This window comes from Lynx rufus, unplaced genomic scaffold (genome assembly GCF_022079265.1).
Source record: "Lynx rufus isolate CCGP_SWC_20201006 ecotype Redwood Valley unplaced genomic scaffold, mLynRuf1.p SCAF_7, whole genome shotgun sequence".
Lineage (NCBI taxonomy): Eukaryota > Metazoa > Chordata > Mammalia > Carnivora > Felidae > Lynx > Lynx rufus.
In genome coordinates this window covers 77749420-77762517 of record NW_025814889.1, presented here as the reverse complement: position 1 = coordinate 77762517, position 13098 = coordinate 77749420, and the positions used below count along the sequence as shown (strand labels likewise).

Genomic DNA, 13098 nt, shown 5'->3' with positions numbered 1-13098 from the left:
GATTTACCTGAGTTCAGCCATTTTTCTGTCAATGGTGGTTTTTGCCTGAATGTAACGATTCTGTAATGTTTGGGGAGGATGTTTGTACACTGCTGAGGGTACATTTAAAGAATTTTCGTGTTGCCCACACACTTAACATTGTGTAGAACATTTTTATCTCCCCGGAAAGTTCTCTTGTATGTCTTCCAAGCAATCTCTGCCCTGCCAGGAAACCACTGTTCTCCTTGGTTTTGCCCGTTTTAGAACACCATATAAATGGAATCATACATTATATATTCTTTTTGTGTAGCTTCTTTTGTTCAGTATCGTGTCTGCGAGATTCATCCATGTTGTTGCATTCCTTTGTTTTGCTGAGTAGTATTCTACTGTATGGAATACACCACAGTTTGTGCATCCGTTTCTCTTAATTATAAACATTTGGATTCTTTCCCATTTTTGCTTTTGTGCTATGAGCATTTATGTACAAGCTTTACATGGACTTATATTTTCATTTCTCTTGGATAAATACCTATGAATAGAATTGCTGGATCAAAGGGCAGATAGATGTTTACTTTTATAAGAAATGGTCAAACCTTTTTCCAAAGTGGTTGTGCTATTTTACACTCCTGCTGGCAAAGAATAAGAGTTCTGGTTGTTCCACATCCTTGCCAACATTTGGGTTGTCATTCTTTTTAATTTTAGCTGTTCTGGTGATTACATGTACAAATTCTTTAAAGTAAAATAAAATACATTTAATTTTGTGGCATGTCTTGAGATAATTGGAAACACTTTTTAATTTGGTATATCTATTAAGATTCTTTTAAAGTTTGGAGCGAATGTTGATCATAACAGTCGGTCTCCAGGATAGGGCCCAGGATGTTCTTTCCCACTAATCCATGGCTAGAGTTTATGAGGGAAGATTACTGTTAATCCTTTACATCAATTTTAGTCCCTTATGGATTCCAAAATACTTTCTTACATATTTACTCTAGAGAGCAGATGTGGTTCCCATTTTATAGATGAAGGAGCGAAGACTAGAGAGCTTGTCTAAGATTTGCGTAAGGCTTTTAGGAACTGAAACACAGCACTTCTAGTTAGCTGTATTCCACAGAATGTAAGCTGACCTTGAAATATACACTGGTCATTGATTTGTCCTTTTCAAGTGGCTTCTAGGAATTCTGAGTCTTGTTTTAGTCCTTAGAGTAGATCAGCTGGTTATAAAGATAACTGTAGTTGGTGCCTTTCTAAGAACAAACACATTACTGAGCATCCTAAATTGACATTTTGGAACTCTGCATATAATTTTCAGAGCCCTTTTAGGAACCCCTGTCTAGATGGTCTTAGCAGTGAATATCTATCTGTCATTGCCCACATTGTTGTGGTGAGGGGACTATCACAGCAGGTAATCTGAACTGAGTGGTTGGGAAGAAACTTCATCAAAATGAATAATGTTTTTTTTTTTTTTTTAAAGTGAATAATGTTTATAGTTTTCCAAAGCAAATTGCAGTTGAATTGTTTCAGCATAAATCCACTCTTGCACTTCTGTCCGATGTTAATGTAAGTTATTTGTTTTATTTCAGTGATGTCCTTGCATTGCCCATTTTTAAGCAAGAAGAGTCAAGTTTGCCCCCTGATAATGAGAATAAAATCCTACCTTTTCAATACGTGCTTTGTGCTGCTACCTCTCCAGCAGTGAAACTCCATGATGAAACCCTGACATATCTCAATCAAGGTTAGATGCTTCCTTATTTGTTAGTATTATTGAAGATATGCTGGATTGATGATATTTTAGTAGGTATACTTATATGTAAAAAGTACATCTTTCTAGCGTGACCTGTCAGAGTTGAAGCCTTACTTCAGAGATTTTCACTTTAATGTCATGTTTAATGTATATTACTGGCTTCTTTTGTGTACTTGCCCATTTTTAGTTCCTGTCTCCCTCTTTCTTTCTAATCCATGGTCCCTGGACATCCCCATTCATTGGTTACCAACCGAGAAGTATTACCTTACCCAGCTCTGTTTTCCAGTTGCGTGGCCTTGGACAAGTTACTTAAACTCTTTTCGTTTCAATTCCTGTATCTGTAAAAATGGGATTGATAATAGTTTTGAGAATTGTATCAGTTAATTGTATAATGTATGAAAACACTTAGCACTGTGCCTAGTACATAGTAAAGGATTATAGTTTTGTTAATAATACTAATAATATTATACTCTTGCATATTCAGCTGGATTTTATTCTTTGTGCATCTTGCAAAGTTAATTTATGATTAATATAATATGTAGTTACTTTTTCTTCTAGGACAGTCTTATGAAATTCGTATGCTAGACAATAGGAAACTTGGAGAACTTCCAGAAATTAATGGCAAGTTGGTGAAGGTAAAGGAAAATGAGTAAATCATTTCTCTGCGCAGTATTCTTTTACTGACCCTTTTTGGGTAATATTCTTTTGCTTCCATTAAGGGCTTGGTGGTATCTCTTACCCACTACAATTTGCTGGCAGAGTGGGAAGCTGTAATTCCTTTGGCGTGAGAGTGAGCCCCCTTATTCACTTAGATTTTTCACAGCTGCGGAAACAGAAGGCTTACTACTCCATGTCAAAGTAGTCTCCTGGCTCAGTGAAGTTGTTTTGGGTGGAATAGAGTAACCTCCTTGAAATTTTTAGAAAAGCTCCAGTGTCTCTTTGGATACTTGGTCTAGTAACAAGAAAAACAGAAACTGCTGTTAATGAATAGCAGTTATTTTAGTCTAGACTTCGAGCAATGAATTCACAGCACATTTGAGACTGAAGAGTTTGGTCAGCCGCTGTGAAAGTTGGTGGGGGGATATAAATAAGCACCTCCACAAAGCCAGAGTAACAAAAGGGAAGTTGATTGATACAGCCCCTGCTTACCCTCAGTGTCGTGTGGTGGGTTAGCAAGGAGGGAGCTTGGTGAGTTTTTCATATACATCTGAAGACCTGAGCTGGATATTACATGGTAAGAGTAGAAACTTGTAGAAATGCTTCTAATAGGAATCCTTTATACCCAGTCCATCAGGACTGATGTTTAAGCCAAGTATTAAATATGGTACTAGTAACTATGAAGATTATATCTGAGCACTTATAAAATTTACCCCAAAGTAGAATTTGGCATGGTATGATGGGTTTTAGGGTGAAACAGATTTTTTTTTTAATTTATTTTTGAGAGAGAGAGTGAGAGCACAGGGGAGGGGCAGAGAGAGAGAGAGAGAGAGACAGAGACAGAGACAGAGAATCCCCAGCAAGCTTTGTGCTGCCAGCACAGAGCCCGACCATGGGGCTCGAACCTATAAGCTGTGAGATCATGACCTGAGCCAAAAGCAAGAGTCATGCTTTAACTGACCCAGCCACCCAGGCACCCATAGGGTGAAACAGGTCTTAGGAAAAATAATTTTAGGTTATATCTAGAAAACTAACTGGAGGTAACTTCTGCTAGTTTTCTTTTGTCAGCACTGATTTTTATTTTTATTTATTTTTTTCAAATTTTTATTTAAATTCTAGTTAGTTACCATATAGTGTAATATTGGTTTCAGGAGTAGAATTTAGTGATTTATCACTTACATATTGTACCCAGCGCTCATCACAAGTGCCTGCCGTAATACCTATCACTCATTTAGCCCATCCCCCACCCACCTCCCTCCACCAACCCTCAGAGTTTGTTCTCTTTCTTTGTTTCATGTTTAAATCCTTTTTTTTTAAATTTTTAATTTTTTTTTAAATTTACGTCCAAATTAGCATATGGTGCAACAATGATTTCAGGAGTAGATTCCTTAGTGTCCCTTACTCTTTAGTCCATCCCCCCTCCCACAACCCCTCCAGTAACCCTCAGTTTGTTCTCCATATTTATGAATCTCTTCTGTTTTTGTCCCCCTCCCTGTTTTTATATTATTTTTGTTTCCCTTCCCTTACGTTCATCTGTATTGTCTCTTAAAGTCCTCATATGAGTGAAGTCATATGATTTTTGTCTTTCTCTGACTGACTAATTTCACTTAGCATAATACCCTCCAGTTCCATCCATGTAGTTGCAAATGGCAAGATTTCATTCTTTTTGATTGCTGAGTAATACTCCATTATACACACACACACACACACACACACACACACACACACACACACAGAGCACATCTTTATCCATTCATCTATTGATGGACATTTGGGCTCTTTCCATACTTTGGCTATCATCGATAGTGCTGCTGTAAACATTGGGGTGCACGTGCACCTTCGAAACAGCACACCTGTATCCCTTGGATAAATGCCTAGTAGTGCAATTGCTGGGTCGTAGGGTAGTTCTGTTTTTAGTTTTTTGAGGAACCCCCATACTGTTTTCCAGAGCGGCTGCACCAGCTTGCATTCTCAAGTTTGTTCTCTATCTTTAAGAGTCTCTTATGGTTTGCTTCCCTCCTTTTTTTTCCCTTTCCCATATGTTCGTCTGTTTTGTTTCTTAAATTCTACATACAAGTAAAATCATATGGTATTTTGTCTTTCTCTGACTGACTTGTTTCGCTTAGCATGATATACTCTAGCTCCATCCACGTTGTTGCACATGGCAAGATTTCATTGTTTTTGACAGGTCAGCACTGACTTTTAAAGGATCCTGTTATCATTTGATTGTGTTGCTCCCTTTTAGAGTATATTCCGTGTAGTGTTCCATGACAGACGACTACAATACACTGAACATCAGCAGCTGGAAGGCTGGAGGTGGAACCGACCTGGAGATAGAATTCTTGACATTGGTGAGTTAAGGGAATCTTTTGCCCAGGAAATGCTTATAAGTATGGTCTAAGAATCGGTTTTCTTTACTTCATGTTTACCTTGATTCAGAATGCTTCAGGGGCTCAATTAGCAAAAACCCCGAAGGGGTTACTGACCATAAGCATAAAAAATTACTGGGATAATACCAAAATTGAAGTTGGAACACTTCAGTTCGGTAACAATTATATCCAGTACTTTAGGGTTTGTTTTTGTGTTTTTAATGTAGTTATGGTAAAATATATAGAACATAAAAGTTAGTATTTCAAAACATTTTAAAGTAAATAATTCAGTGCCCATTCACATTGTGCAGCCCTCACTGCATCCATCTCCAGAACTTTTTTCATCTTGCAAAACTGAAACTCTGTAACCATTCAACAGTAGCTCCCCATCCCCTTTTCTCCCCAGCCCCTGGCAACTACCATTCTACTTTTTGTTTGAATGAATTTGACTACTCTAAGTGCCTCATATAGAAATCATCCAGTATTTGTCTCTTTGTGATTGGCTTGGTTCACTTAACATAATCCTCAGGGTTCATCCACATAGTGGTATGCATCAGAATTTTCCTCCTTTTTAAGGCTGAATACTATTCCATTGTGTATAAATACCACATTTTGTTTATCCATTCATCCTTTAGTAGACACTTGAGCTGATTCTACCTTTTGGTGATTGTGAATAATGCAACTTATGACCATGGCTATACAGATATTTCAGTCTGCTTTCAGTTCTTTTGGGTATAAGCCCAGAGACGGAATTGCTAGATCATATGTGATAATTCTATTTTTAATTATTTTGAGGAACCACCGTACTGTTTCCATAGCAGCTGCACGTTTTACATTCCCGTCAGAAGTGAACAAGGGTTCTAATTATTCTACCTCCTCACCAACATGTGCTATTTTCCTTTTTTAATTTTGTTTTATTTTTTTAAAAATTTGAAAATGTTTATTTATTTTTAATAATTTTTTTAACGTTTATTTATTTATTTTATTTATTTTTTTTTTTAATTTTTTTTTTCAACATTTATTTATTTTTGGGATAGAGAGAAACAGAGCATGAACGGGGGAGGCGCAGAGAGAGAGGGAGACACAGAATCAGAAACAGGCTCCAGGCTCTGAGCCATCAGCCCAGAGCCCAACGCGGGGCTCGAACTCCCGGACCGCGAGATCGTGACCTGGCTGAAGTCGGACGCTTAACCGACTGCGCCACCCAGGCGCCCCTAAGGTTTATTTATTTTTGAGAGAGAGAGAACAAGCAGGGGAGAGGCAGAGAGAGGGAGACACAAGCTGAATCAGGCTCCAGGCTCTGAGCTGTCAGCACAGAGCCCAATACAGAGCTCAAACCCACAAACCGTGAGATCATGACCTGAGCTGAAGTCGGATGCTCAGTCAACTGAGCCACTGAGGCGGCCAGATGTTTTATTTATTTTTGAGAGGGAGAGAGACAGAATGCAAGTGGGGGAGGGACAGAGAGGGAGACAAAATCCAAAGGTGGCTCCAGGCTCTGAGCTGTCATCATAGAGCCTGACGCAGGGCTTGAACTCCCAAACTGCAAGATCATGACCTGAGCTGAAGTCAGAGGCTCAACTGACTGAGCCACACAGGTACCCCTATTTTCCTTTTTTTAAATAGTAGCCATCCTAATGGATGTGAATTGGTATCTCATTATGGTTTTGATTTACATTTCTGTAATGATTAGTGATGTTGGCATCTTTTCATATGCTTATTGGCTATATATGTATCTTCTGTGAAGAAATGTATATTCAGGTCCTTTCCTTGTTTTTGAATCTGGTTGTTTTGTGCCTGTTGGTTGTTGAGTTGTAGGAGTTCTTTATATATTCTGGATATTAACCCCCTATCAGATACATGCTTTGCAATATTTTCTTCCATTCTGTGTGGATTGTCTTTTCACTGCGTTGATAATGTCTTTGATGTATAAAAGTTTAAATTTTGATGTAGTCCAGTTTATGTATTTAATTTTATTGCCTTGCCTGTGCTTTTGGTGTCACATCTAAGAAATTGTTGCAAAACCCAATGAAGCTTTTCCTGATATGTTTTATAGTTTCAGGTCTTACATTTAGGTGTTTGATACATTTTTCAGTACATTTTTGTATATGGTATAAAGTAAGAGTTCATCTTCATTCCTTGTATGTGGATATTCCGTTTTCCCAAAACCATTTATTGAAACAACTATTCTTTCCCCACTGATTGGTCTTGGCACCTTTGTCCAACGTCATTTGACCACATATGTGAGGATTCACTTCTGGGCTCTCTCTTGTATTCCATTTGTCCGTGTCTCCACCTTTATGCCAGTACCACACTGGCATAACTTTGATAACTGCAACTTTGTAGTAAGTTTTGAAATCTAGAAATGTGAGACCTCCAACTTTATTTTTCAAAATTGTTTTGGCTATTCAGGGTCTGATATTTTGAGTGTATGTAAAAGGGTTCCCCAAATGCTGCAAGTTCTTTTTTTTTACTAATACTTGAGAGCCAGATAGTGTTTGTTTTACCTACAGTAAGAGACCTGGGATTAGAATCTATGTCTCTTGATTTGTAGTTTATATTTTTGCCCCTACTACTACAGAGTAGAATGTTTCTCTTGTTTTTTTTGTTTTTTTTTGTTTGAATTTTTAATGTTTATTTATTTTTGAGGGAACAGGGAGGGAAGGGGGGGAGAGGGAGACACAGGATCGGAAGCAAGCTCCAGGTTCTGAACTGTCAGCACAGAGCCCGACCCATGCGGGGCTTGAAATCAGGAGCCGCAAGATCATGACCTGAGCTGAAGTTGGACATTTAACCAGCTGAGCCACCCATCGCCCCTAGAATTGATTTTTCTTAAATCATTGGGCTTAAGGGAAGTTGTTTTACAAACATACATGCAGTCTCTTTTCATGAATGTACTTTTAATCCTGCCATCTGTGTCTTTGATCTCCTACTGGTCTTATCTCCTACTGGGAAACATAATTGTTAAGCAAATCTAAGTACCTACTAGCTTTACCTAAGAAAATACCGATTCTCATACAGACATCCTGATATCCATTTGATAAATTGACCTTAGGATGAATCCAACACAACTAACATTGTGGGACCCACTTAATGCTTTGTTGTTTGAATCGACAGTAAAACAGTAGTATGGTTAGTATTAGTTGTGATAATATCAGCCTGGCTTTATCTCCCCAGTTTGAATATTAATAGAAGTCAGGAAATGATATTTGAGTGAGTATATGCTATGTGGAATGGAAAGCAATTCTGCCGAGGCGCATTCATTTTTGTTTCCCTCTTGAGTATCAGATTTGTTGCTCTGTTACAGGATTATTTGATGACTTCAAGGCCAGCATCGATCTGTGTGTTAAATTTTTCCCATTTCTTTCTGTAATACAATGCTTCTGCCTTTATTCAGACACTCTGCTTTCTCTTTCTGTAGCAGTCTTCTTAGTGTTCTTCTATCAGTAACACTAATCTTAAAACTGTAAGTGAAGCAGATTATATTACAATTTTAGAACTAGTGTGTAGACTAAATCTATCTTTAAGTAGAATTTTGGCAAATTAAAAGGAAACTGCGTTTAAATTGTCTTATTTAAAAAACCTTTCAAAGTGGAAAAAAGATACTCAGAAGGAAAGTACTTAGGTCCATTTTAGCTCTAATCAAACCCTTTTCATTGGCAAAAAGAGTTTTAGGATGTGATACATAAAAATCTTGGTAACGAGGACCAATAATAAAACAATGGTACTTTCTTATTTAAACCCAGTAGCCCTCAGAATTGTTCAATGATTACCATTTTGTTTCTCAGATATCCCAATGTCTGTGGGTATAATCGATCCTAGGGCCAATCCAACCCAACTGAATACAGTGGAGTTCCTGTGGGACCCGGCAAAGAGGACATCTGTGTTTATTCAGGTAGGGCCTTGCAGATGGCCTTCCGGTGATGAAGAGCATTCTTACTCACAGTTTGTTTCTTAAAGGATAAAACATGTTGCATTTGAAATTTTTACAGGGTTCCGGCCTGGCTGTCAAGTCCAGACTCCTCAACACTTGCCTGAGAGCGATGAGGAGTGTCTGAATTGCCCTTCTAATTTCCCCAATTTATTTATTTGTATGACGAAAACAAACAAACAAACAAACAAAAACATGCTTGCTAACGGCTGCATAATGTTCTATTCTTTGGATGTACTATAACTTCCTTATTATTTAGCATTTAGGTTGTTCTAAATTTGCCCTATTTTCCATGAAGTTGTTTTGAACATCATTATGCTTAAAATTTGATTTACGTATCTGATTATTTCTGTTGAGTAGATTCCTTTAAAATTCTTACTTGTAATAAAGAAAGCTAGGGTTTATGGAGTACGTCCCATTGGTCACTATGTTAAGTAAACAGTTTGTACACATGATCTTATTTAAAACTTTTAGCAGTAATCCTGTGGACTAGGAATAGTCTTTGAGGCTTAGAGAAATTAACAATTTATCTAAGCTAATAAGTGGCCAGTCAGGGTTTCACAGTTCAGATTCACCAAGGTGTTCACTTTATGCAGTAGCCAAGCAAGCCTTGAAAGCCTTTTTTCCCCACTATTGCCCGTGAGCTTTCATAGTTGGTATTTTCCCAGCATGGATGGTGCCTCTGCTTTCTAACCTCTACCTTAAAGTCTAGAAAACTTTTACTAATAGAAATCATTTCTCTTTTATATTAACTCTGTATTCTCTGAAGCAGTTAATGAATTTAGTTCCTCCAAGTAACTTTTGTTAGCGTTGGATCTGTACATTTACTTTGTTTCATTTGTAAATAAATTTTTTTATTTCCTCCATTAGAATATACATTCTTCAAGATCAAAAAAAGAGTAAAAGTTTTTTCTTGTTTTTTTTTTTTTTTTAAGATTTTATATATATATGCTTTTAAGTAAGCTCTATGCCCAACATGGGACTCAAACTTAGGACCCTGAGAGATCAAGAGTTGCATATTCTCTGACCGAGCCAGCCAGGTGTCCCTAGAGTAGAAGTTTTTTATAGGTGTTCATAGTGTTTTCTAAAGGTTTTGCTCTTAGTAGGAACTGCAAAAATATTGCTGAGTGTTTTGGCTGGCTAGCGGTACTGAAACCTGGATGTTGTATTCTTTGTAGGTGCACTGCATTAGCACAGAGTTCACTATGAGGAAGCATGGTGGAGAAAAGGGAGTGCCATTCCGAGTACAAATTGATACCTTCAAGGAAAATGAAAACGGGGAATATACTGAGCACTTACACTCAGCCAGCTGCCAGATCAAAGTCTTCAAGGTATTCCTGGGCAACTTGCTGTCCCTTGTATCCTTTTTCCTCCTCTTTCAATTTTAACATTAGTTAACATTAGTAGTTAACATTTCCCAAGTGGGAAAGTCCACTTGTCTGTTTTTCAACAACCGTGAAAACTCAGTCTAAACTGGAGTCCTTGAGGTCATTACTGAGATGTCTGGTAATGGATTTATATGGGGATGGGCATGGGAGAAGGGGAATTTGCAAAGGGAGCTAGAGGCAAAAGCATGGATTTTCACTGAAAACTCTTAAAGTCTGTTGAGATTATAAGCTCTTGTAAAAGCTCACAAAATTATGAAAAGTTGATAGTTTTGGTTACATTGGTATTTGACTTTCTTTTGTTCTTTTGGTCTTTATTTTTATCACACGGATAAATATGTTCTCACTGCAGAAGATGAAGTATTCAGACTGAAGTCCCTCTTTACCACTTTTACCCCGACTCCCCAATCTTTCTCAGGGGTCACCACTGTCCTAATTTAGCATGTATCCTTTTAGTCCCTTCTGTGCTTTATATACACGTGTATTTTCTTTTCTTTGAAGCATAAACAGGATTGCACTAGATGAGTTGTTTTGAGGCTTGCTTTTTTCAGTTAGCTATGTGCTTTAGAGATATTTCCACGTCTATAACTATAGACCGCATATTCTTTTTTAACTGCATCAGACAGTTAGGTTTCCTATTTTCAGACATAGACACAAGGTTGCATCTTGTGTTTACATTATTGTGCGTACATCCTTGTTTCACATGTGACTATTTAAGCTCTTAGAAATAATATTGTTGGCTCAAAATTCCGTCGATGAGTCAAGACAAAACATTTCTCATTTCAGCCCAAAGGTGCAGACAGAAAGCAAAAAACAGATAGGGAGAAAATGGAGAAACGAACACCTCATGAAAAGGAGAAGTATCAGCCTTCCTATGAGACAACGATACTCACGGAGGTAAAAGGATTTCTTTTGGTGACAATTTCAGTCAATACTTTTTATTCTTAAAAGAAAATCCCCCCATTTCTCAGTGTGTATGTGTATCAAATCATTATGTTTTGCACCTTAAAACTAATACTGTGTTGTATGGCAATTGTATCTCAGTTTTTTAAAAACAAAACGAAATAACCCCCCACAACTTTTTGCCTGGTCAAGATTTAGTTGTCCTGGGTATATTTGCTCTTCATTATGGGGGCCTCTGTGTAGTTAAGACTTACTAATCAAGATATGCTATTCAAGTAATAATGTTTTAGTGGGACACTAGGGTCAAATGTACTTTTTCAGTATTTCAGTTGTTCTTTGTTTTTAGTGTTCTCCATGGCCTGAGATCACATATGTCAATAATTCCCCATCACCTGGCTTCAACAGTTCCCACAGCAGTTTTTCTCTTGGGGAAGGGTAAGTCTGGGAAATGAAAAAGTAGGTTGTGTTTGTCCTAAATATGTCTTCTTTCATTATCTTCTCATATACAAGTTCTTTATAAGTCAGTAAGTCCTATTTGGTCAGTCTCTGATGGATTCATGGATTAACTGAGGTTTGGATTATCTTCAAAAGTGACTGAAAGTCCGTTCTCCTCCTCTTTTTTCTTTCTATTAAAAATAGCATTAAAAAAAAAGAAAACAGCATTATGGTCAGGTTTTCGTGTTTCAGAGACTGATTTTCTGGGCTTTTCACTTCTCCTGTCACTGCTTATCTTGTGGTTATTTCATTTCCTGCTCATACTTTCCACCAGAGTGGTCATTAGGAATTGAAACATAGTTGTACAACACTAAAATCTGTTTTGTTACTTACTAAGAACGATCCTAATACCTTATTATTATGGATCTTTGATAATTGGGAAAGAAGGTTGAAGAAAGCTAAAATGAAGTTTTAGAATGATCTGTGGGATGCATTTAATCTCTTTTTATTAGTCTTTTATCATCAGAGATCATTGAAAGTTGGTACAGATGCCTATGCCAGTTAAAATAAGTTGTTTTACTAGTCTTAGTATTTAACACATATTCCACATAGGCCACATTGAAATTTGAAATAGGCTACTAAATGTGTGATGTGTTTTGGTTGTAATGTTTGTTTTTGAATTTACGTAGGCTTTGGTTCAGTCTGCATTTATAAGAAATTAAAGTAGCTTCAATATTCGAAATACAACAATTAAGAATAAAAATAAGCAGAAGTTATAGACAGAATAGATAATTAAGGCCTGGTGATAATTTAATTACTAAGTTTGAATACTGAATTTGAATTTTGCAGTTAAAGCAAAAAAAGAAAAAGAAGAAAGTCTGTTTTGAAAGAAAAATCTCTTACCATCCATATGGAGTACACAGTCTACTTATAGGCAATTTTTTAATGTTTTTTAAGGTTTATTTTTTTTTTTTAGTAATCTCCACACCTGATGTGGGGCTTGAACTTATAACCCCAAGATCAAGAATTGCACACTCTACTGGCTCAGCCAGCCACGCGCCTATAGGCAATTGTAAATATGTGGGATTAAAGAGTTGTGTTTTAAAATTTTCTCTCTTCTCTTTGTCATTACTTTGTTATTAGGCTCAAATTTTTCTCTGATAAAAGGAGTATTAGGGAATAGGGACAGTCCTTGGAGTATAGGAGGTATAGAGAAAAACTGAAGAGTATGGAGATAGCCTGTGGATTGCAAATTAGGCAGCACTCATTTTTGAAGCTGCTTTAAAAATAATGGTTTTGGTTGTCATTATAAAAATATATGGGGGCACCTGGGTGGCTCAGTCAGTTAAGGGTCCGACTCTTGATTTCAGCTCAGTTCATGATCTCACAGTTTGTGAGTTCGAGCCCCGTGTCGGACTCTGCACTGACAGCACAGAGCCTGCTTGGGATTATCTCTCCCTCTCTCTCTGCTCCTTTCCTGTTCGAGCTTGCTCGCACACACGTTCGCTCTCTCGCTCTTTCTCTCTCTCTCTCTCTCTCTCTCAAACAAACAAACAAAAAAAAAGTATGGGATCACATTGCATTACATAAAGTTTCTCTGGTATTTTTTTCCTATATATATGTTTGTGTGTATATCTATATATTTATTAAAATAGTAATCTATTGATTGCTGTTATGTTCTGATATTTTTAGTTTCTT

General features: G+C 37.2%; 1 protein-coding gene across 4 annotated transcripts in view; it reads left to right on the top strand.

Moving 5' to 3' along the window:
• The window catches only part of TFCP2 (transcription factor CP2), a 46238-nt gene that overhangs the window by 26300 nt on the left and 6840 nt on the right, over positions 1–13098 (top strand). For all 4 annotated transcript variants that reach the window (XM_047065746.1, XM_047065745.1, XM_047065744.1 and 1 more), the window contains exons 2-8: positions 1560–1711; positions 2279–2355; positions 4623–4728; positions 8535–8641; positions 9856–10008; positions 10849–10959; positions 11312–11400. In XM_047065746.1, the coding sequence (XP_046921702.1) occupies positions 1560–1711; positions 2279–2355; positions 4623–4728; positions 8535–8641; positions 9856–10008; positions 10849–10959; positions 11312–11400 (795 nt within the window). The remainder of the gene's footprint in view (positions 1–1559; positions 1712–2278; positions 2356–4622; positions 4729–8534; positions 8642–9855; positions 10009–10848; positions 10960–11311; positions 11401–13098) is intronic.